Source organism: Chiloscyllium punctatum, chromosome 28 (genome assembly GCF_047496795.1).
Source record: "Chiloscyllium punctatum isolate Juve2018m chromosome 28, sChiPun1.3, whole genome shotgun sequence".
Classification (NCBI taxonomy): domain Eukaryota; kingdom Metazoa; phylum Chordata; class Chondrichthyes; order Orectolobiformes; family Hemiscylliidae; genus Chiloscyllium; species Chiloscyllium punctatum.
The window spans coordinates 14,813,603-14,838,920 of NC_092766.1; the positions used below are offsets into that span (position 1 = coordinate 14,813,603).

Here is a 25,318-nt window from a genome sequence, read left to right on the forward strand (position 1 = left end):
CATCCGCATCGTGGATAGGCGGGTCGGGAGTTGATTGACGGAGGGTTCGGCCAGTCGGATGTCGACAGCTGTTTTGTTCGTAGTCGGGGCGAGAATTGATTGACGTGCCAGTCGGATGTTGACGCTTCTTGACCGCCTTTCCATCTACGTCGAAGGTCTGATGGCTGATTGACGGGCCGTTCCACTAATTGGATTTCACTACCCCCTTGAAGGCCTGACCACACACGATCACCTGATTGACAGGCCGCTCGACCAGTGGGATGTCTGTATTCCAGTTGGTTTGCCAATCGGTGGGGCGGATGAAGAGTCTGCTCATCCAATCGGATGCTGGCATTCTGAAAGGCCCCAGCAGTCGGCAGGGGGTGGACGGATGATTGACAGTCGCCAATCAAGCTTGAGATAAGGTCCGGGTAATGGGCGTGGGTTACTCGTGTGACTGACAGGCGAACTGTCCAATACGGTGGCGGTGTGTCATTTGGAACCATTCGGGGTTAAGGTCAGGGTGATTGATGTTTCCATTGACGAGTCAGATGTCGTCTCTGATGGATTAAGCAATGAACGACTCGGAGGGGCGTGTGTGGGACAGAATGACGTTAATTTCGTCCAATCGGATGCCGACATTTGAATTGCTGTGCTCTTCCAGCACATCTGCAGTCATTGTTTTTACCTCATGGAGGGAAGGACGGCCAGGTGGCGATGTGTGTGATTGACGTCGCGGTTGGGCCGGTGGGCGTGGTCTCCTGCTGACTGACATGCGAGATAACCAATGGAATGCTGGAACCCTCCCGACTAATCGCATTTTGGGCAAATGGGTGGGGCGCAGTTCAATTCGTCAGTTACTGCGCCTGCGCGCGGCGCGCAAGGCAACATGGGAGTTGTAGTCTTTCCTGTCTCTTGCTGCAGAGTCAAAAGAGAAAGCAAACTGCTGAAACTCTTGACATAAAAACAGAAGTTGCTGGTCACTGTTGTCGAGTAGAAAGCGGCCACTCAGCCCATTGGGTTTGCATTTGTTCTCCTGCATGAGCATTATGATTTAGTGCCAATCTCCTGGCCTGCAAACCTATACATTGTCTCAATTGAAATAACTTTCTCGTTGCTTTCTTTATTGTCTCAATTGAAATTGCTTTCAATTGCACCATATTCCTTTCAAGTCAGCACATTCCAGACCTAAACCACTGGCTGAGTTAAATTTTGTTTACTGCTATGCTTGTGCAACTCACCTTAAAACTGTGCTCTCTGGTTCTTGATTGATAAGAGTTGTTAAGAATAGAGAGAGTGGTGCTGGAAAAGCACAGCAGGTCAGGCAGCATCTAAGGAGGAGGAGAATCGACTGGCTGATTCCTGGTGAAGCCCCTTCCTGATGTAGGGCTTTTGCCCGAAACGTCGATCCTCCTGCTCCTCGGATGCTGCCTGACCTGCTGTGCTTCTCCAGCACCACTCTCTCGACTCGAATCTCCAGCATCTGCAGGCCTCAATTTCGCAGGATAGTTAAAAAAGCATACTCTTATTAGTAGAGGGATTAAGTTTAAGAGCTACAAGCTCATGCTGCAGCTGTACAAAACTCTGGTGGAGTATTGCATAGAGGCAGGATATGGAAGCTTTGGAAAGGGTTCAGAGGAGATTTATCAGGATGTTGCCTGGTATGGAGGGAAAGTCTTCTGAGGAAAGGCTGAGGGACTTGAGGCTGTTTTTGTTAGGGAGACGAACGTTGAAAGGTGATTTACTCGAGACATGAGATAATCAGAGGTTTAGATAGGGTAGACAGTGAGAGCTTTTTTCCTCGAATGGTGATGGCTAGCACGAGGGGGTATAGCTTTAAATTGAGGAGTGATCGATATAGGACAGATGTCAGAGGTAGTCACCACATTATAGGAAAGATGTGGAAACTTTGGAAAGGGTTCAGAGGAGATTTACTCGGATGTTGCCTGGTATGGAGGTGTCTTATGAGGAAAGGCTGAGGGACGTGAGGCTGTTTTCATTGGAGAGAAGAAGGTTGAGACATATAAGATCGCCACAGGGTCAGATAGGGTAAACAGTGAGAGCCTTTTTCCTCAGATAGTGAAGGCTAACACGAGGGGACATATCTTTAAATTGAGGAGTGATATATAGGGCAGATGTCAGAGGTAGTTTCTTTACTCCAAGAGTAGTAGGGGTGTGGAATGCCCTACCTGCAACAGTAGTAGACTCGCCAACTTTAAGGGCATTTAAATGGTCATTGGATAAACAGATAGATGAAAATGGAAGTGTAGGATAGATGGGCTTCACTGGTTGGCGCAACATCAAGGGTCAAAGGGCCTGTACTGTGCTGTCATGTTCCATCTATGTTCTCATAGTTATATATTGATGATTTAGTCCATATTTACTCTGTCCAGCACTTGATTCTGAAAACATTTATTGAATTTCCTCGGACAGTTTACACCATGCTCAATAACTTGTGTTTATTATAGAATCCTACAGTGTGGAAGCAAGCCATTTGACCCATCGAGTCCACACCAACCCTCTGGAACAGCATACCACCCAGATCCGCCCTATCCCTGTAAACCTACATTTCCCATGACTAACCTGCACACCCCTGGCCTATGAACAATTTTGTATGGCCAATCCACCCTAACCTGCACGTCTTTGGACTGTGGGAGGAAACTGGAGCACCCGGAGGAAACCCACGCAGACATGGGGGAAGAATGTGCAAACTCCACACAGACAGTCGCCCGAGGGTCGAATCAAACCCGGGTCCCTGGCACTGTGTGGCAGCAGTGCTAACCGATGAGCCACTGTGCCGCACTTTTAATACACAGTCTTGCTTCACTCGAGTAAATATCAAGCCAAATTCTGTTCTCTGGAGGCTGTGTTTTTCAAAGGTTGTGGAAACATACAAGATTCTTTAGGGGACTTGACCTGAAGAAATGTTGTTTCCCCACTCCATGCAGGACCAGAAAGCATAATCACCGAGTAAAAGGCTCCCCATTCAAGGCAGAGTTAATATTGTGTATCTGTGGAAATTTTTTACCACAGAGGCTGGGTCACCAGGTATATTCATGGCAGCGATAGGCAAATTTTCAATTAGGAGGGAGATAAAGGTTATGGGGGAAAAGCAGGAGAGTAGGATTCAGGATTATCAAATCAGTCATAATCTTGCTAAATGGTACAGCATTATGAGGGGCTAAATGGCCTTCTTCTGCTCCTATCCCTTATGGTAAATGTTTCCTAGTCTTTTCCCTCTGCTTCTTTGACCAGTATTCTTTGACTCCCAAACCTCCCAGCACACATTAGTGGGAGGAACCCAGCCATCCCCTTCTGTTCTGGGTCACCATGTGACCCCCACTCCTAGATCAATGCCTGTTGACACTAGTGCTGAGATTAGATTCCCTACGCTATGGAAACAGGCCATTTGGCCCAACAAGTCCACACCAACCCTCTGAAGAGTAACCCACCCAAGACCCATTTCCCTCTTGACTAACACGATGGGCAATTTAGCATGGTCAATTCACCTGGCATGCACACCTTTGGACTGTGGGAGGAAATCCACACAGACCCTGGGACAATGTGCGAACTCCACACAGATAGTTGCCCGAGGCTGGAATCGAACCTGGGACCCTGGTGCTGTGAGGCAGCAGTGCTAACCACTGAGCCATCGTGCCACCCATTAAGTGCTGCAAGAACCAGTTGCAATACAAATGTCCGCTCCGTCACTGATTAGCACCGAAAAAATAAACACTGAATTGAAAAAAAATTTAGAAAAAAAAACGCTGGAACCACGGAGATATCAAGAATCCTGTATCAAAGTCCATAGCAACCGCAAATCTTTATTACATCAGCATTGTACAAGAGGTGCTAAATGCAGCTACTACACCATCCTGGCAAAGACTGGCCAAGATTCACTTTCTGGAGGCTTCAGTCTTTCTAAACTTGGGGAAGGGGACAGTGGATTGGCACAACATAGGAAGCAGAATGTGCTTTGCTCAAAAACACTGACTTAAACAGAGGTTAATCCCAACGGTTGAGTGGCGCTTGGTCCAGGCAGGCTGAGTTTCATTTTCTTTCTCGTTGTCTAAATTTTTAGCTTGAGCAATGGTTGGCAACAGACATAGGTAAATAACAGGTGGATAGCACAGTGGCGTGCAGTGTGATATTAAAGCGCACAGTGTCGCAGAGGTGATAGGGTACAGGCCCGATGACTGGAATTCCCTCCCACTTCAACCCGGCCACTCAACTTACTTCCTGACTTTGCTTCTCAAGTGGCCTGCACCATGTACGGGCAGGGTATCCGACCGACTTGAGGTGGCCGCAGAGCCCCAGCAATGGTGGTTCCGCAACAGCTGATCTTCCACTTCCCTGTCCCCAAGGGGAACTGAGTCAAATCGAACACCTCTGCTACCACCACGCTCCCTGCCCAGGTCCCCCCCCAGTGGGTAGGGAACCTAGCAGCTCCCTACCTACATGACTGGCTACCACATTGGACAGTGTAGCTACCTCTCCCCAGCCACTGGAAAAGAATGCTACAAAGACCCAAACACACAGCACCTTCACTTCCCTCACTCATGCCCCACGAGCTCTTTCTAGGGATCTCTTGCTTTCTCAGGATTGTTTGTTGCAATAAATTTAGTTTCGAATCAGGACGTGCTGCTACCAAGAATACTTCAATAGCATCGACCCCCATTCCACCCACGCCCTAGCCTGGAGGAGCTTAAAAAAATCGGCCACGCTCTTTGAGGTTGGATCAAATCCTTGAACGGGCCCAGCCAAAGAATCTAGGCGTGGGCAATCAATCCAGCCTTGCCAACAGAGCCCAGATAAATCGACCAGAGGGCTCACCGGCCTCTGCAGTAGGTCGAATGGGATGAATCGGAGTGAGGCCATTCACATGTCGTGTCGCTGATGGTCCTGAATCGCGGTGGAAGGCTTCTCCAGATCGTCCCACGACCCGGGGCCTCCAACCCGCACCTGGCGCGACTGTTCTCAATTTCTCGGCTCACTAAAACGCAAACCACCCTGTCCTCCCAACTCTCCTTCGCAAGTGAACACGGGAGGCTAGGGTCGTTGTAGTGCAATGGAATCAATCGGCTGCCGCACAAAGAGGTGCTCACAGGCAAACGGCATCCCTGATTACCAAAGAGCCTGGAGACAGGAGTTTGGGTAAGGGGGGAGGCGGGGGGAGGCAGTTTCCTGATGGACACCATCCATCCCACTTTTAGAACTGACCTGCAGGTGGTAAAGGTGGAGATCCTTGCTTTTCGATGTCAACCTGAGCAATTCCTGCCTCTTCTCTGCCCCCTTTTCAAGTTGCACTAGTGTACTGGAGAGGCAAGTCACTGGCATTGTCCCCTGACTTGCTTCCTCCCAAATGTTCCCCCTCCACCTCCCCCCAACCCTCCCCCACAGGTATGGCTTTGCATGCAGAGTGCATCAACGAGCTGTTCAACCACCAGGAGCAACCCAGCCCCATTTGTCCTCGCCTGGGATCCAGACTCCTCCAATGGCCATGTCCCCTCTGCCAACCATCTCCAGTATCCCTCCTTCGGGATCAGTCAACCTAGGGAGGGGATCTGGCTTTTTAGGTTTTTTTCCTGCCCCTTGCTCCATCTCACTCAGTCTCGGGGCATTATCTAGTGGAATAATCGTGGCTGGTGTTCAGAAATTCCACCTTCAAGTGCCTCCCCGACTACTTCAAAATCCTTGACCCATCCCTGGGATTAGCCCCATCCTGAATCTTTACATTGTTAGAACCAAAACATATTGGAGACTGTGGGAATTTGAGAAATCCCAGCACCGTTTAACAGGGGTTCAATGATAAAATGAAAACCATCCCTTTAATTCCTGGTTTCCCCACATTTACTGTTGACTTCCTGACCAGCTGTCCCCTGGAATTTCAGAACCGAGATGGGAGGGGGAGGGGGGTGTGGGGGGAGAGGTGATTATACATTAGCAGGAACGCCCTCGCTGGCCTCAATTCCTGTAGGCCAACATCCGCCCCAATGCCTGACCTTTGACCTCCATCTTCATCCTGGCACCGGGGAATTCTGTCCTGTCAAGCCCCCTAAAACCAAAAGGGCAGGAATCTTGTCCTTGAAGAACAAGCAAATAAAAATAAAGAACAAAAATAAAAGAATGAATAATACCATTGGCTCTGGCGAAAAAAGACTTGAGGTCTTCGACTGCTTGACAAAATGTCTGCCACCGTTCCCTCTTTTCCTCCCCTCCATCATCCCGCCATTGCTACAGATCCATTGAGATTCAATACATCACTCTCTCACCCCAACCCGCCTTCAAGCCCCGTATGTTGTACAAAGAAGCAAAGCTTAAATAAGTCCCAGATTTGACCTGCTGTGGGAGGAAGTTTCAGTCACAAAGAGGAACGTGGTTTAGTGTCTTCCCCTCCCGTCCAGGGAAGAAGGGGACGGGGGGAGGGGAGGGGGCTGTAGTGAAGCTAAACCAGGTATGAAGCTACGATGACTGACCGCTGCGTCCCCAGACAGGTCCAGTAGTTGATTTCAATAAGTTATCCACACAATGGATCTTCGTTGAGGAGGGTTACCTGGCTCTCTGTTGTGTGCGTCACGTTCTGAGTCTTAAACTAAGGAGCACTTGGAGCTTGACTTCTGTGGGCTTTCCAGAGGGGTCTTGTAGCCTGGGGACCCAAAGCCCTAGGTTTGAAGGAAACAAATCGTCATGTTAGACAAAAACAAAATGAAAGAGGGGGAGAAATTGAGAGTAAAAGTGAGAGAGAGAGAGAGAAAGGGTCAAAGTGAGAGAGATAAATTGAGAGAGAAAATAAGAGAGAGAGGGAGAGAGAGAGAAAGAGAGCGAAAAAGAGTGAAAGTGAGAGAGTGAAAGTGAGAGAAAAAGAATGAAGTGAGAGAGAGAAGGGGAGAGAGAGAAAGAGAAAGAGTGAGAGAGAAAGTGAGAGAGAGAGGGGAGAGAGAGAGAGAGAGAGAGAGACGTGCATAATTTCTAATTCTCGAGACCACAAACTACACTTTTTACATCTTGTTTCATAAATTTTACTTCAGTCAGAGGTGGCCTTCATTCTGCTACTAACACCCATCCTAGCTCTGTCATCTCTCTCCAAACACTACAACCTTTTTCTTCTAAAGATTAGATTAGATTCCCTACAGTTTGGAAACAGGCCCTTCGGCCCAACAACTCACACCGACCCGCCGAAGAGCAACCCACCCAGACCCACTTCCCTCTGACGAATGCACCTAACACTGTGGGCAATTTAGCATGGCCAATTCACCCTGACCCTCTTTTGTTCCATGATCCTTTTGATCTCTTAATCCTCCTTTGCCCTCTGGCCTGTACTTGCTCTTCCCTCCTGTTTGTAGAAATATAGATGCAGGAGGAGGCCATTCAGCCCTTTGAGCCTGCACCACCATTCAATATGATCATGGCCAACAGAGTCATCCAGCACGGAAACAGACCCTTCGGTCTAACCAGTCCATGCCAAACATAATCCCCAAACTAAACTAAACTAAACTAGTCCCACTTGCCTGCTCCTGAACCATATCCCTCCAAACCTTGCCTGTTCATGTACTTATCCAAATGAACTTCCATTCCACACACGAACCACCTGCCCCCTCCCTGCCATTTTAAAATATATTTCCTCTCACTTTAAAAATGTGCTCCCCCCCGCAGTCTTGAAATCCCCTCCCCTAGGGAAAAGACACCTACCATTAACTTTACCTATAACCCCTCCCTATTTTATAAACTTCTAGCAGGTCACCTCTCAACCTCCTACGGTCCAGTGAAAGAAGTCCCAGTCTTTCTTTATAACTCGAGCTTTCCACACCCGGCAACATCCTGGTAAATCTCTTCTGAACCCTCTCCAGTTTAATCATCTCCTTCCTGTAACAGAGCGACCGGATCTGGACCCAGTTCTCCAGACGAGGCCTCACCAATATCCTGTACAACCCCAACATGGCGTCCCCAACTCCTGTACTCAAAAGCACTGAGTAATGAAGGCAGGTATGCTAAACACCTTTTTAAACCACCAACCCCCCCCGCCATGTGAAATGAATAGAGGAGCTGAATTAAATAGAGAAACGCCACAAGAAAATACAACATAGTGGGATTTGAAGGTCCTTTTGTAGGAATCACATAAAGCTAGTTTATAGTTTTAATAGGAAATAGGTAAGGCAAATGGAATGTTAGCCTTTATTTCAAAGGGGAATAGAGTATTAAAACACAGAAGTCTTGCTAAAATGATACAAGGCGGTGGTGAGACTACACCTAGAATAGTGAACTGTTGGGTCCCTTACCTGTAGTCAGTTCTGCTATAACATGGTAGGACTGTGCTTGTGCAAGCCCGTGCTGTAAGCAAATCATGTAAAAGCTGCACCGTTTAAACTAATGGGGCTGGAATTGTGTTATGTAGCCAATACACGCTTTAAACGTCCGTGCTACAGAAACACTATCCCCCATTCAATCGAGTTGTAGCGAATTTGCGTTGACGAAACGCGTGTTATTGCAAAGCACCTGTGCAAGCATTGGAGGCAAGTGCAGAGATAGTTCACTAGATTGATCTTCAGAGGCAGAGGCTACTGTCTTATGAGGCCTGGTTTGAGCAAGGACCCTACTTAACCAGCCCAAGCTTGCAAAAGTCACCACCAAAAACTGGTGGTGTGGTCAACAGCGAAGAAGGTTACCTCAGATTACCGCAGGATCTTGGTCAGGCGGGCCAATGGGCTGAGGAGTGGCAGACGGAGTTTGATTTAGATAAATGCGAGGTACTGCATTTTGGAAAGGGAAATTAGGGCAGGATTTAATGGCAAGGTCCTAGGGAGTGCTGCCGAACAAAGCGATCTTGGAGTGCAGGTTCATAGCTCCTTGGAAGCTGCAGGTAGATAGAATAGTGAAGGTGGCGTTTGGTATGCTTGCCTTCAATGAACTGAGTATAGGTGCTGGGAGATCACGTGCAGAACATTGGTCTGGCCACTTTTGGAATACTGCGTTCAACTCTGGTCTCCCTGCTATAAGAAGGATGTTGTGAAACTTGAAAGGGTTCAGAAAAGATTTCCAAGGATGTTGCTGGGGCAGGAGGGTTCGAGCTATAGGGAGAGGCTGAGGCTATTCTCTCCGGAGGGTCGGAGGCTGAAGGGTGACCTTTATAGAGGTTTATAAAATCATGAGGGGCATGGATAGGGTAAATAGACAAGGTATTTTCCCAGGGTAGGGTCATAGAGGTCATAGGTCTAAGATGAGAGCAGAAAGATTTAAAAGGGACTTGAGGGGTAACTTTTTCACACGTGGTGGAGCAGGTATGGAATGAGCTGCCAGAAGAAGTGGTGGAAGCTAGCACAATTCCAACATTAAAAGGCATCTGGATGGGGACATGAATAGGAAGGGTTGGGAGGGATATGGGCAAAATGCTGGCAAATGGGACTAGATGAATTTAGTTCAGAAAAGATTTACAAGGATGTTGCCAGGGTTGGAGGATTTGAGCTATAGGGAGAGGCTGAACAGGCTGGGGCTGTTTTCCCGGGAGCGTCGGAGGCTGAGGGGTGACCTTATAGAGGTTTACAAAATTATGAGGGGCAAGAATAGGGTAAATAGGCAAAGTCTTTTCCCTGAGGTCAGGGAGTCCAGAACTAGAGGGGCATAGGTTTAGGGTGAGAGGGGAAAGATATAAAAGAGACCTAAGGGGCAACCTTTTCACGCAGAGGGTGGTACGTGTATGGAATGAGCTGCCAGAGGAAGTGGTGGAGGCTGGTACAATTGCAACATTTAAGAGGCATCTGGATGGGGACATGAATAGGAAGGGTTTGGAGGGATATGGGCCGGGTGCTGGCAGGTGGGACTAGATTGGGTTGGGATATCTGGTCGGCATGGACGGGTTGGACCGAAGGGTCTGTTTCCATGCTGTACATCTCTATGACTCTAAATTTTTCTCACACAGTAGAACACTGTGTTCCTTATTACATCGGTATTCTTGCAAATTGTCCTGATGAGTGAAAAACCAACCACAAAACATGCTTGTTTCATCCAGCAATACTCGATTTCTGTACGAACACACATGGAATTACTTAGATTAGTCCCACAGACCCTCAAAGCAGCAGCATCCATCTTTCAAATACACACACACCAAAAGACTATTACAAAGCAAAGTCCAGCATCATCGGCAGGACAGTCGAGATACGTGACCCTTTTGGGCTCACTAACGAGGTAGTTCACTGTGGCCGGGACAAGGAAACCAATCTTGCAGTAAACTTACTGATTTCTTGCTCGTCTTTATTAATATGTCATGGGCGAGCGCTCGAAAAGCCTGTTGGAAAAGGAACGAACTTAAATTCAGCTAGCAGACAGGTCAGAGTACGCTCAAAATCTTTCAACTGCACTGAAAAAGCATTCCACAGAATTACTGTCAAAGGCAAATTGCTAAAAGACTGGTCCGATACGCATCACTCCTGACCTAGGAGAAACGGCAGAGGTGACAGGGAACGGCCGAGTGGTATTCTCCCTGGACTGCTAATCCAGAGAGGCAGAAGTGGGTACTTGCAAATGCTGGAGATCAGGGTCAAGATGGGAGTGGTGCTGGAAAAGCACAGCAGGTCAGGCGGCATCCGAGGAGCAGGAAAATCGACGTTTCGGGCAAAAGCCCTTCTATCAGGAATGCCCTTCCTGATGAAGGGCTTTCGCCCGAAACGTCTACTTTTTTCCTGCTCCTCGGATGCCGCCTGACCTGCTGTGCTTTTCCAGCACCACTCTCATCTTGACTGTTAATCTAGAGACCCGGGTAACATTCTGGGGACCTGGGTTCAAGTCACACCAAGCGGAATTTGAATTCAATTGTTAAAAAGATGTGGAATTCAGAGTCTAATGATAAGCATTGTTGGAAAAAAAAACCCCATCCAATATCCTTGAGGGAAGGAATCTGCCATCTCTTACCTGGTCTGGGCCTACACGTGACTCCAGACCCACAGCAATGTGGTTGAGTCGTAACTCCCTCCAAGCAATCAGGGATGGGCGATAAATGGTGGCTGGGGATCCCAGGAACGAATAACAAAACTGGATCTCAACTAACAGCAGCATAACACGTGACCAAATTTATTTTGCTTTATGTTAATTAACCAAAGCAAGACCTTGGTCTCAGGAGAGAACAGAGCCGAATCCTCCCTTTGTTTTACTTTGACATCTGCCTGAACAGACACCTTTTCTGTTGGATTTGATTTATTATTGTCACATGCACCTACGTACGGTTTTGCATGTAGATTAGATTCCCTACAGTGTGGAAACAGGCCTTTCGGCCCAACCAGTCCACACTGACCCTCTGAAGAGTAACCCACCCAGACCCAATTCCCTCTGACTAACGCACCTAACACTATGGACAATTTAGCATGGCCAACTCACCCTAACCTGCTCATAGAGTCATAAAGATGTACAGCATGGAAACAGACCCTTCGGTCCAACCCGTCCATATATCCCAACCCAATCTAGTCCCACCTGCCAGCACCTGGCTCATATCCCTCCAAACCCTTGCTATTCATATACACATCCAAATGCCTCTGAAATGTTGCAATTGTACCAGCCTCCACCACTTCCTCTGGCAGCTCATTCCATACACATACCACCCTCTGCGTGAAAAAGTAGCCCCTTAAGTCTCTTTTATATCTTTCCCCTCTCACCCTAAACCTATGCCCCTCTAGTTACATCTTTGGACTGTGGGAGGAAACCCACGCAGACATGGGGAGAATGTACAAATGCCACACAGACAGTTACCCGAGGCTGGAATCGAACCTGGGACCCTGGTGCTGTGAGGCAGCAGTGCTAACCATTGAGCCACCGTGCCACGTAGGTCAGACCATACAGAACACAGCGAGGAATACAATGTCACGGCAGGCAGAGAAGGTGCACAGAGAGCGAGATCAACATTAAATTTCAAATTTGAGTGGTCTTTTCAGCACTAGGAAGAAGCTGCTCTCGAACCTGTTCATTAGGGTACACAAACGTCTATGTCTGCCTCTCAGAAGAGGTTGGGATAAAGTCTAACCAGGGTGGGGGAGGTCTTGGATTGCTTTACCAAGGCAGCTGGACGCAGAGATGGAGTCAATTTATGAAAGGCTGGTTTGTGCGAGGGTGGCGCTGGGAAAGCACAGCTGGTCAGGCAGCATCCGAGGAGCAGGAGCATCGACATTTTGAACATAAGCTCTTTGTCAGCTCATGCTTCAAAGGTTGACCCCCCACCCCCAACTCGCCACATGTTTTGACTCGCACCTCCAGCGTCTGCAGTCCTCACTCTCTCCCTAGATTGTGAGATGGACTGGGCTGCGTTCACGACTCACTGTGGGAACCTGTGGGACCTGGGCAGTGGGGTCAGGCAAAAATCGAGTTGAACAGAGGACCTCCCTTCCTGGTGAAACGGCGTGACCGGGAACCTTACCTCTTCCACGTTCAAACTAGACTTGGCGCTCGTTTCAAAGAATCGGATCCCGTGATCCTTTGCCAACTGCAGTGGGGAGAACAAACACAGACTGATCAACCTTTGAGCAGGTTATGGAAACGACAGGTCTGCTGTGTATGACAGAAAGTGTATCTGTTATAAATGATACAGCGAGAGGTTGTTCAGCTCGTTACACCTCCGCTGGCTCTTTGAAAATACACCCCCTCCCTATCTCTGTCACCCTCTCCAGCCCCTACACCCCCTCCCTATCCCTGTCACCCCCTCCAGCCTCTACACCCCCTCCCTATCTCTGTCACCCCCTCCAGCCCCCTACACCACCCTCCCTATCTCTGTCACCCCCTTCAGCCCCCTACACCCTCTCCCTATCTCTGTCACCCCCTCCAGCCCCCTACACCCCCTCCCTATCTCTGTCACCCCCTCCAGCCCCCTACACCCCCTCCCTATCTCTGTCACCCCCTCCAGCCACCTACACCACCCTCCCTATCTCTGTCACCCCCTCCAGCCCCCTACACCCTCTCCCTATCTGTCACCCCCTCCAGCCCCCTACACCCTCTCCCGATCTCTGTCACTTCCTCCCGTCCCCCTACACCCCCACCATCTCTGTCACCCCCTCCCGCCCCCCTACACCCCCTATCTGTCACCTCCAGCCATCCCAGCCATCCCCCTCCACCCCCTCCCTATCTCTGTCACCTCCTCTAGCCCCTACACTCTCTCCCTATCTCTGTCACCTCCTCTCGTCCCCCTCCCTATGTCTATCACCCCCTCCAGCCCTCTACACCCCCCCCTTTCTCTGTCACCCCCTCCAGCCCCCTACACCCCCTCCCTATCTCTGTCACCCACTCCAACCCCTACACCTCCACCCTATCTGTCACCTCCTCCGGCCTCTATACCCCCTCCCTATCTCTGTCACCCCCTCCTGCCCCTACACTCCCTCCCTATCTCTCTCACCCTCTCCCTATCTCTCTCACCTCCTCTAGCCCCCTACACCTCCTCCCTATCTCTCTCACCCTCTCCCTATCTCTCTCACCTCCTCTAGCCCCCTACACCCCATCCCTATCTCTTTCACCCCCTCTAGCCCCCTACACTCCCTCCCTATCTCTCTCACCCCCTCCAGCCCCCTACATTCCCTCCCTATCTCTGTCACCCCCTCCAGCCCCTACACCCCCTCCCTATCTCTGTCACCCCCTCCATCCCCCTACACCCCCTCCCTATCTCTGTCACCGCCTCCAGCCCCCTACACCCCCTCCCTATCTCTGTCACCCCCTCCAGCCCCCTACACCCCCTCCCTATCTCTGTCACCCCCTCTAGCCCCCTATACCCCCTCCCTATCTCTGTCACCCCCTCCAGCCCCCTACACCCCCTCCCTATCTCTGTCACCCCCTCCAGCCCCCTACACCCCCTCCCTATCTCTGTCACCCCCTCCAGCCCCCTACACCCCCTCCCTATCCCTGTCACCCCCTCCAGCCCCCTACACCCCCTCCCTATCTCTGTCACCCCCTCCAGCCCCTACACCCCCTCCCTATCTCTCTCACCCCCTCCAGCCCCCTACACCCCCTCCGTATCTCTCTCACCCCCTCCAGCCCTTCTGCTGACAGCTCCTTCTGACCCCGTTGCTGAATTCACATTGATATCTGTTGACGGATGGGGCCCAATCCAGGTTATATCTCCTCTCCAACCCTGCTGTCTAAAATTTGTTGCCGTCCCCTAGCATTGCGAACTTTGAACCTACGCCCCAAGTTTGGCATGAAGCACCAATGCTGTTGGCCCTGCCCCCCCCGGCGTAACGGCTGTCCGGCTGACCTTTTCTGCTTTGTCCTTGGGCACCTTCCTCTTGTTTTCCATGTCACACTTGTTTCCCAGTAACATTCGCTCCACCGTCGCTGAGGCGTTCTGTGGGAAGCAAAGCGATGGGGCCGTTAGCGTCACAAACAGAAGAAACTTGGCAGGTCTGACAGCGTGGGTGGACAGAAAGCAGAGTGAACGGGTCTCGGATCGGCTCAACCCATCTCCAGGACTTCATTAAGGTCCTGATGGTACGCACTTTCAAATCGCAACATGAATGTCACACGGTGGCTCAGTGGTTAGCACAGCTGCCTCACAGCACCCGGGACCTGGGTTCCATTCCAGCCTCTGGCTGACGGTCCGTGTGGAGTTTGCACATTCCCCCCATGTCCGCGAGGGTTTCCTCTGGGAGGTCCAATCATAGTCCAAACAAGTAGGGTGGGTTGGCCATGCTAAATTGTCCCATCGTGCCCAAGGATGTGCATGTTAGGGTGGGTTGGCCAGGCTAAATTGTCCCATCGTGCCCAGGGATGTGTAGGTTAGGGTGGATTGGCCATGGGAAATTGTCCCATAGTGCCCAGGGATGTGCAGGTTAGGGTGAATTGGCCATGCTAAATTGTCCCATAGTGCCCAGGGATGTTCAGGTTAGGGTGGATTGGCCATGCTAAATTGTCCCGTGGTGCCCAGGGATGTGCAGGTTAGGGTGGATTAGCCATGCTAAATTGTCCCATAGTGCCCAGGGATGTGCAGGGTAGGGTGGGTTAGCCATGCTAAATTGTTCCACAGTGCCCAGGAATGTGCAGGTTAGGGTGGATTGGCCATGCTAAATTGTCCCATAGTGTCCAGGGATGTGCAGGTTAGGGTGGATTGGCCATGCTACATTGTCGTGTAGTGCCCAGGGATGTGCAGGTTGGGGTGGATTGGCCATGCTAAATTGTCCCGTAGTGCCCAGGGAATTGCAGGTTAGGGTGGGTTGGCCATGCTAAATTGTCCCATAGTGCCCAGGGATGTTCAGGTTAGGGTGGATTGGCCATGCTAAATTGTCCCATAGTGCCCAGGGATGTGCAGGTTAGGGTGGATTGGCCATGCTAAATTGTCCCATAGTGCCCTGGGATGTGCAGGTTAGGGTGGGTTAGCCATGCTAAATTGTCCCATAGTGACCAGGGATGTGCAGGTTAGGGTGGATTGGCCATGCTAAATTGTCCCATAGTGCCCAGGAATGTGCAGGTTAGGGTGGATTGGCCATGCTAAATTGTCCCATAGTGCCCAGGGATGTGCAGGTTGGGGTGGATTTGTGCACAGAATACTCCAATTAAAAAAGTGCACGGTTACCCTCCGGATCAAGGTATGGATTGAAGGTCAAATATTCCCCTTTGCTGTTCTTCAAAGTATTAGGCCTGCAGTCTTAATCTGGATTCGAACCTGGATCCCCAGGACATTATGCATTAACAGTCCACTGTGAGGTCTCCGAGGAACATTTCCACGTTAAAAAAAGAATGACAGGGCAAATGACATCCTAGCGGTATTGTCACTGGACTGTTAATTCAGAGAGGAGAAAGCGAGGACTGCAGATGCTGGAGATCAGAGTCGAGAGTGTGGTGCTGGAAAAGCGCGTCGGGTCAGGCAGCATCTGAGGAGCAGGAGGATCGACGTTTCAGGCAAGAGCCCATCATCAGTCCTTCCCGATGATTCTCCTGCTCCTCAGATGCCGCCTGACCTGCTGTGCTTTTCCAGCGCCCCACTCTCGACTCCGTCAGTTCAGAGACCCAGGTGATGTTCTGGACCTGCATTCGAATTCTGCCATGACAGACGGAGAAATTTGGAACTCAATACAAGTCTGGAATTAAGAGTCAAATGATGGCCCGGATCTCCACATTGAGTCTAACGATGACCCATGGATCCATTGAGGATTGTCAGGAAAGCCCATCTGGTTCACTAATCTCCTTGAGGGAAGGAAACTGTCTTCCTTTACCTGGTCTGGTCTACATGTGACTCCAGACCCGCAGCGATGTGGTTGGCTCTTACCTATCCAATGAGGGACGGGCAATCGATGCCGGGCCTAGCCAGCGATGCCCTCACCACATGAATGAATTAGAAAAGACTGAAAAGGACCTGGGTTCAAATTGGAACCGTGTGGGCAGCACGGTGGCACAGTGGTTAGCACTGCTGCCTCACAGCGCCAGAGACCTGGGTTCAATTCCCGCCTCAGGCGACTCTCTGTGTGGAGTTTGCACATTCTCCCTGTGTCTGCGTGGGTTTCCTCCGGGTGCTCCGGTTTCCTCCCACAGTCCAAAGATGTGCAGGTCAGGTGAATTGGCCATGCTAAATTGGCCGTAGTGTTAGGTAAGGGGTAGATGGTAGGGGTCTGGGTGGGTTGCGCTTCGGCGGGGTGGTGTGGACTTGTTGGGCCGAAGGGCCTGTTTCCACACTGTAAGTAATCTAATGGGTGGACATGACGGGGTGAGGGGGAATGTTGCTGCGATGAGGTCAGGGTGGGCGCAGGAGCTGTGCGGGGGAAAGGGAGCAGATCCGGGAGGCCAGAGAGAGGACAGGGCAGGTATGGGAGTTGGCCTAAGATGGGCGGAGTTTGAGGGGGTGTGGTGGCAAATGGGGGTTGGGTGGGCAACCAGGAGGTATGGTGGGGGTGGGGGGGGTGGAGCTGAAGCAGCTGGAGGTAATTCCTCATTGCAGTTGTTTCTGGAGACTGATCTCACCTCTTTAATGCTCTTCATCCAATTCTGTATATTCTCAAAGGATTTCTCATCAGTAATGTCATAGACCAGTATGATGCCCTGTAAAACAGATAGGCCGAGGGAGAGAGAGAGAGAGATGGGGAGGGAGAGAGAGAGAGAAGGGAGACGGGGGGGAGAGGGGGGGAAGAGAGGGGGGAATGGGGAGGAGAGAGAGAGAGAGATGGGAAGACAGAGAGAGAGAGAGAAAGAGAGAGAGAGACTGGTATTTACACCGTAACCTTGTTCAGAAAGATCTCGGTGTGGCTTGCATACAACATAAATCTCAAAAGTTTAACGACTGCTACATTTCCAACGTTCAGCAGCTATTGCACAGACAGACAGCAAAAGAAACGAGAAAGGAGGCGGAAGGTGAAGCAAGAAAGAGTAAAGAGAGAGAGAGAGAGAGAGAGAGAGAGAGAGAGAGAGAGAGAGATAGAGAAAGAGAGAGAGAGAGAGAGAGATGGAGAGGGGGGACTGGAGACCGAGAGAAAAAGAAGAACTGAGAGAAAGCCAAAAATAAAGATTTTATTTTTTTGGAAAGGGAGAGTGACACAGAAGGGGGAGTGAGTGAGTGAGTGAAGCAGGGGAGATAGAAGAGAGACAGAAATAGGTGGGAGAGAGGGGAAGGCGCAGAAGGGTGAACGAGAGAGTGAAGGGGAGAGGAAGAAGGGGGGGGGGGGGGAAGAGAAAAAAGGGAGGCGGGGGGAAGAGAAAGAAGGAAGGAAGGGAGGGAGGGAGGGGGGAGAGAGTGAAGGGGAGAGAAAGAAGGGAAGGGGAGAGAGAGAGAGAAGAGGGAGAGAGAAAGAGAGAGAAGGGAGGTAGAGAGAGAAAACGGGGTGGAAGGAGGAGGATGGAGAGAGAGTGGAAGAGAAAGAGAGGCAGATAGAGTAAAAGGGGGAAAGGAATGGAGAGAAGGGGAAAGGGGAGAGTGAGAGTAATGAGGGAGAGAAAGAGAAAGAAGACTTGCAAAGAGGCATCAGGGAGAGAAAGAGCGACAGGAAAAAGACAAAGTGATGGAAGGGAAAGAGAGAAAAAACAGAAATTTTACAAAAGACCAAGCTACTCTTACCATTGCTCCTCTGTAGTAGGCGGTTGTGATGGTTTTAAATCTTTCCTGACCCGCTGTATCCCTAAAAGGGGAGTCAGTTGAAAAAAAAATCAACACCAGGATGAAGACATGGTCAGGCAGGAGGAGGAGAACGGACAGAGATACCAGATTTCCCAGGCCACGTCAATCCATGTGGTCATGTTGATCTTCGCCCACTTCTCCTCCATCCCAGATCTTGCAGCTCCTCCAATTCCGGCCTCTGACACAGCCCCCAATCCCCATTGCTCCACCATTGGTGGCTATGTCTTCAGCTGCATGAAGCCCAAAAGTCAAGACTTATAATCACAGAATCCCGACAGTGTAGAAACAGGCCCTTCGGCCCAGCAGGTCCACACTGACCCTCCGAAGAGTAATCCACCCAGACCCATCCCCCCCCTACCCTATATTTACCCCTGATTAGGCACCTAACCTACACATCCCTGGGCACTATGGGACAATTTAGCATGGCCAATCCACCCTAACCTGCACATCCCTGGGCACTATGGGACAATTTAGCATGGCCAATCCACCCTAACCTGCACATCCCTGGGCACCATGGGACAATTTAGCACGGCCAATCCACCCTAACCTGCACATCCCTAGGCATTACGGGACAATTTAGCATGGCCAATCCACCCTAACCTGCACATCCCTGGGCACTATGGGACAATTTAGCACGGCCAATCCATCCTAACCTGCACATCCCTGGGCATTATGGGATAATTTAGCATGGCCAATCCACCCTAACCTACACATCCCTGCGCACTACGGGACAATTTAGCACGGCCAATCCACCCTAACCTACATATCCCTGGGCATTATGGGACAATTCAGCATGGCCAATCCACCCTAACCTGCACATCCCTGGGCATTATAGGACAATTCAGCATGGCCAATCCACCCTAACCTGCCCATCCTTGGACTGTGGGAGGAAACCGGAGCACCCGGAGGAAACCCATGCAGACCCAGGGGGAGAATGTGCAAACTCCACACAGAGTCACAAGAGGTGGGTATCGAACCCGGATCCCTGGCGCTGTGAGGCAGCAGTGCTAACCACTGAGCCACCGTGCCACTTAGAGGGCAGTTCTGCACTTTCCGCAGAACAGCAAGCCCCAAGCCCCCAGAAGCTTGGATCGGTCAATACTCACCAGACTTGCAACTTGATTTTCTTTCCACCAACGTCCACAGTTTTGATTTTAAAGTCGATACCTGAGGAGATAGGGGAAGATATTCAACAAAATCGCAGAAACGTGGAAAATAGGTGCAGGAGTAGGCCACTCGTCTCTTCTAGCACTGTTCAATGTGATCTCGGCTGATCATGCAATAGCAGTCTCCCACTTTCTCCCCATACCCCTGATCCTTTCAGCCACAAGCACCTCACCTAGCACCCTCTTGAATATATTTAATGGTCTAGCCCCAACAGCTTCCTTTGGGAGGGAATTCCAGATTCACAGCTCTCCGAGTGAAGAAATTCTTCCTTATTCAGTTCTGAATGACTTACCCTTTATTCTTAGACTGTGGCCCCTAGTTCTGGACTTCCCCAACGTTCTTCCTGCATCGACCTGTCCAGTCCCATCAGGATTTTACATGTTTCTGTGAGATCCCTCCCTTCACTCTTCAAAAATCCAGTGAGTACTAGCCCAGTTGATCCGGTCTTTCTTGAAGGCCACGAAAAGTGTGAATAGCCAAGGTCTTTGTCCCCCCCCAGGGTAGGGGAGTCCAAAGCTAGAGGGCATAGGTTTAAGGTGAGAGGGATAAGATCTAAAAGGGACATGAGGGGCAATCTTTTCACGCAGAGGGTGGTGTGCATGTATGGAACGAGCTGCCAGAGGAAGTGGTGGGAGAGGCTGGTACAATTGCAGCATTTAAAAGGCACCTGGATGGGGACATGAATAGGAAGGGTTTGGAGGGACGTGGGCCCAAATGCTGGCAAATGGGACTAGATTAGTTTAGACACAAAAACAGAAATTGCTGGAAAAGCTCAGCAGGTCTGGCAGCATCCATGGAGAGAAATCAGAGTGAACGTTTCAGGTTTGAGTGACCCTTCCTCAGAACTAGATTAATTCAGGATATCTGGTCAGCACGGACGAATTGGACCACTTCTGTTCTCCACATCTCCAGGAGTATGGTTAGCTTGAGGTGGAGATCCCAGCAAGTCGGGAATGATAAGCAAGTGTCTCTCTCAGTGAAACATTACCTTGATCCCCTGTTCTGATACAAAGGAGAGAGGTGGTATATTAATAATATCACTGGACTGATAATGTGGAGTCTTGGGAACAGAGTTCAAGTTCCAACTATTGTGATTCTTGATTTTCTCCAGTGAAAATCTGGTCTCCTTCCTATCGGAAAGACGTTGCGAAACTTCAAAAGGTTTCAGAAAGGATTTACAAGGATGTTGCCAGGGTTGGAGGATGTGAGCTACAGGGAGAGGCTGAACAGGCCGGGGCTGTTTTCCCTGGAGCATCAGAGGCCGAGGGGTGACCTTATAGAGGTTTATAAAATTATGAGGGGCACGGATAGGGTAAATAGACAAAGTCTTTTCCCTGGGGTGGGGGAGTCCAGAACTAGAAGGGCATAGGTTTAGGGTGAAGGCAGGAGTGTGAGAGTTCTTTATTTTATATTTTATATTCATATTATTTTATATTCAAACCCCAGCACAGGGGATTGTGAAACCTTAATGGAATTTTTGTTCAATATCTGGAATTATAGAGTCATAGAGACGTACAGCACAGAAACAGACCCTTTGGTCCAACCCGTCCATGCTGGCCAGATATCGCAACCCAATCTAGTCCCACTTGTCGGCACCCGGCCCATATCCCTCCAAATTCATCTCCCCACCCTGATGCCTTTTTAATGTTGCAATTGTACCAGCCTCCACCACTTCCTCTGGCAGCTCATTCCATACCCGTACCACCCTCTGCGTGAAAAAGTTGCCCCTTAGGTCCCTTTTAAATCTTTCTCCTCTCACCCTAAACCTATGCCCCTCTAGTTCTGGACTCCCCCACCCCAGGGAAAAGACATTGCCTATTTATCCTATCCATGCCCCTCATAATTTTATAGACCTCTATAAGGTCACCCCTCAGCCTCCGACGCTCCAGGGAAAACAGCCCCATCCTAACCAACCTCTCCCTGTAGCTCAGATCGTCCAACCCTGGCAACATCCTTGTAAATCTTTTCTGAACCCTTTCAACTTTCACAACATCATTCCGATAGGAAGGAGACCAGAATTGCATGCAACAGTGGCCTAACCAATGGGCTGAAGGGCCTGTTTCCACACTGTAGGGATTCTATGACACCACTATGCTCCCTGGCCAATATCTCTGTCTCAGTGATCCAACTCGTGGGCGGCACGGTGGCACAGTGGTTAGCACTGCTGCCTCACAGCGCCAGAGACCCGGGTTCAATTCCCGCCTCAGGCGACTGACTGTGTGGAGTTTGCACGTTCTCCCCGTGTCTGCGTGGGTTTCCTCCGGGTGCTCCGGTTTCCTCCTACAGTCCGAAAATGTGCAGATCAGTTGAATTGGCCATGCTAAAATTGCCCATAGTGTTAGGTGAAGGGGTATGGGTGGGTTGCGCTTCGGAGGGTCGCTGTGGACTTGTTGGGCCGAAGGGCCTGTTTCCATACTGCAAGTAATCTAAAAGTCCAACTTGTCCATGCCAACCAGATATCCCAACCTAATCTAGTCCCATTTAGAGTCATAGAGATGTACAGCAGGGAAACAGACCCTTCGGCCCAACTTGTTCATGCTAACCAGATATTCTGAATTAATCTAGTCCCGTTTAGGTTAGATTAGATTCCCGACAGTGTGGAAAGAGGCCCTTCGGGCCAACAAATCCACACTGACCCTCTGAAGAGTAACCCACCCAGACCCATTTCCCTCTGACTAATATACCAAACACAATGGGCAATTTGGCCTGGCCAATCCACCCTAACTTGCACATCTTTGGACTGTGGGAGGAATCCGGAGCACCCAGAGGAAACCCACGCAGACACGGGGAGAATGTGCAAACTCCACACAGGTGAATTCCCCACCTTCCCACTTATATCTCAGACCCGTTCCCCCCCCCCCCTCCCCCCCCCCACATTTCTGATGAAGGGCTTATGCCCAAAATATTGACTGTCCTGCTCCTCAGACGCTGCCTGACCTGCTGGGCTTTTCCAGCACCACACTTTTCAACTCTGACCCTCCGGCATCTGCAGTCCTCACTCTTGGATCCCCTCAACACTCTCTCCTGCTATGGCAAGGGTAGCTTTTCACACAGTTGCCCATTCTCTCCTGATCCTGGACCCCTTATCACATTATATACAACACAGAACGCAGGAACGGGCCCTTCGGCCCATGACGTTGTGCTGAACATGACGCCAAACTCAAGTAATTCCTTTGGCGTGCCCTTGGTTCATATCCCACCATTCCTTGCGTATTCATGCGCTTGTCTAAAACCCCTTAAATGCCCCTATTGCATCTTCCTCCACCAATACCTCGGGCAGTATGTTCCAGACTCCTATCACTCTACCCTTCATCTCCTTTGAACTTTCCCCAGTACGTGCCGATCATAATCTCAACCTAAACTAGTCCCGCCTGCCTGAAACTCTCCAAACATTTCCTATTTGTACTTACCAAACATCTTTTAAATGTTGTAACTGTATCTGCACCTACCACTTCCTCTGGCAGTTCATTCCACACTCTCTGTATAAAAAAAAGTTGTCCCTCGTGTCCTTTTTAAAATCTCTCTCCTCTCAACTTAAAAATATGCCCCCTAGTTTTGAACTCCCCCATCCTGGGGGAAAAGAACATTCTGCTATTCACCTTATCTGTGCCCCTCATGATTTTATAAACCTCGAGGGGCATGGGTGAGGTAAATAGACAAAGTCTCTTCCCTGGGATGGGGGAGTACTGAACTAGAGGGGCATAGGTGAGAGGGGAAAGATATAAAAGAGACCTAAGGGGCAACTTTTTCACACAGAGGGTGGTACGGGTATGGAATGAGCTGCCAGAGGAAGTGGTGGAGGCTGGTACAATTGCAACATTTCAAAGACATTTGGATGGGTATATGAATAGGAAGGGTTTGGAGGGATATGGGTGGGTGCTGGCAGATGGGACTAGATTGGGTTGGGATATCTGGTCAGCATGGACAAGTTGGACCAAAGGGTCTGTTTCCGTGTTGTACGTTTCTATGACGCTTAGACAAGGTTGGACTTGAACCTGGGCCTCCTGGATAGGGACACTACCACTATGCTTTTCTTCTGTCCTGGCCTACTATCCATAATCTCCTGGGAAACCTACCCCTGGATGTAGGTTTGCTCGCTGAGCTGGAAGGTTCAGTTCCAGACGTTTCGTCACCCTACTAGGTAACATCTTCAGTGGGCCTCTGGGCAAAGCACTGTTGATGATTCCTACTTTCTATTACCTATACAGTATATTCAAAAAGAACAGGTTCCCAATGAACACAATCCGCAGATTTCTCAGCAACAAACTCAAACAAGCAGACAAAACGCGTCCAGAAACCCTAGCCACTCTCCCCTACATCAAAGACATCTCGGAAATGACTGCCAGACTACTCAGACCCCTTGGCATCATGGTAGGCCACAAACACACCAACACACTAAAACAGCAGCTTATGAACTTGAAAGACCCTATACAGACAACAAGTAAAACTAATGTCATTTACAAAATACTGTGCAAGGACTATAACAAACACTACATTGGGCAGACAGGCAGAAAACTAGCCCCCTAGATACATGAACACCAACTAGCCACAAAACGACATGACCCTCTCTCACTAGTATCCTCACATACGGATGAGGAAGGACACCATTTCGACTGGGACAACACATCCATCCTAGGAGAAGTCAAACAGAGACACGCGCGAGAAGCATGGCATTCCAACCGGAACTCTATCACCAAACACATCGAGTTAGACCCCATCTACCACCCCCCGAGAAAAAGTACAGGAAATGACATCACTACAGGAAATGATGTCACCACTGGAAATGACATCACCAACCCAAAGAAACACAAACATATAAACAAAAAGCAGGAATCATCAACAGTGCTTTGCCCGGAGGCCCACTGAATATGTTACCTAGTAGGGTGACGAAACGTCTGAAAATGAACCTTCCAGCTCAGCGAGCAAACCTACATCCAGAACCTCAACCTGAGCTACCAATCTTCTCAAAACTCACTAAAACCTGCTCCCTTTCATATCTTTCTCTCTCTCTCTCAGCTCCAATTCCACCCCAGCGTTTGGCTTCCACATAAATACCACATCTTCCCCACTGCCAAATGGCTCTGTCACCAGACTCAAAACAATAACTCTGCTTTCTTCCCATCGATCCTGCCAGACTTGCTGAGGTTCTCCAAGCAATTTCTGTTTTTGTCCCTGGAACTTTGGCCTAGGATTCTGGATTGCCGATAAGATTCCTCTTTGGAACAGAAAGAGAACAAGGTGGTTTTCTCTGACATGTAGAGGGGATTTACTTGAGAAAAACTAGTTGAATTTGTATAGCGCCTTACAGGAAATCATTGTGTGCTTTCTGAGTGTGGTCACATTTGACGTTGGCAACAACCACCTGATGAAGCAGCGGCGCTCCGAAAGCTAGTGTGCTTCTAATTAAACCTGTTGGGACTATAACCTGGTGTTGTGTGATTTTTAACGTTGTATAGCCCAGTCCAACACTGGCATCTCCAAATCACAAAAATTTTAGTTAGAGACAGACTCAAATCTGGAAACCAGAAACTAAACCCTTTTAAGTTTGCCAGTGTCAAATGTGACCACAATCAGAAAGCACACAGTGATTTCCTGTAAGGCGCTATACAAATTCAACTAGTTTTTTTTCTCAATTAAATCTCCTCTACATGTCAGAGAAAAGCTACATCCCAGATGGAAGTCAATCAGCCCATCATAGCTTTGCCAGGGTAAATCGGTCTGACAGAATTAAACCCTCTGGAGATTTTTTAATTTCAAGTTTTGGAAAAAATAAATTCTGAGCAAGTTTGGAACGCGTGCTTTCATTGCTCCATAAGACAAAGGAGCGGAAGTAAGGCCATTCGGCCCATCGAATCCACTCCGCTGTTTAATCATGGCTGATGGGCATTTCAACTCCACTTACCCACACTCTCTAGGTAGCCCTTAATTCCTTGTGAGACCAAGAATTTATCAATCTCTGCCTTGAAGACATTTAACGTCCCGGCCTCCACTGCGCTCCATGGCAATGAATTCCACAGGCCCACCACTCTCTGGCTGAAGAAATGTCTCCTCATTTCCGTTCTAAATTGACTCCCCTCTAATTCTCAGGCTGTGCCCACAGGTCCTAGTCTCCCC

The 25,318-nt window shown here is 49.6% G+C and overlaps 1 protein-coding gene across 1 annotated transcript in view; it reads right to left on the reverse strand.

Moving 5' to 3' along the window:
* Nucleotides 1–3,783: 3,783 nt before the first annotated feature.
* Nucleotides 3,784–25,318, reverse strand: part of LOC140454030 (ras-related protein Rab-13-like) — a 46,987-nt gene continuing 25,452 nt past the window's right edge. The window contains exons 2-8 of the mRNA XM_072548977.1: nucleotides 19,144–19,204; nucleotides 17,978–18,038; nucleotides 16,891–16,968; nucleotides 14,195–14,284; nucleotides 12,374–12,439; nucleotides 10,208–10,258; nucleotides 3,784–6,641 (exon numbers count right to left, since the gene is read on the reverse strand). Of these exons, the coding sequence (XP_072405078.1) occupies nucleotides 6,567–6,641; nucleotides 10,208–10,258; nucleotides 12,374–12,439; nucleotides 14,195–14,284; nucleotides 16,891–16,968; nucleotides 17,978–18,038; nucleotides 19,144–19,204 (482 nt within the window). The 3' untranslated portion in view covers nucleotides 3,784–6,566. The remainder of the gene's footprint in view (nucleotides 6,642–10,207; nucleotides 10,259–12,373; nucleotides 12,440–14,194; nucleotides 14,285–16,890; nucleotides 16,969–17,977; nucleotides 18,039–19,143; nucleotides 19,205–25,318) is intronic.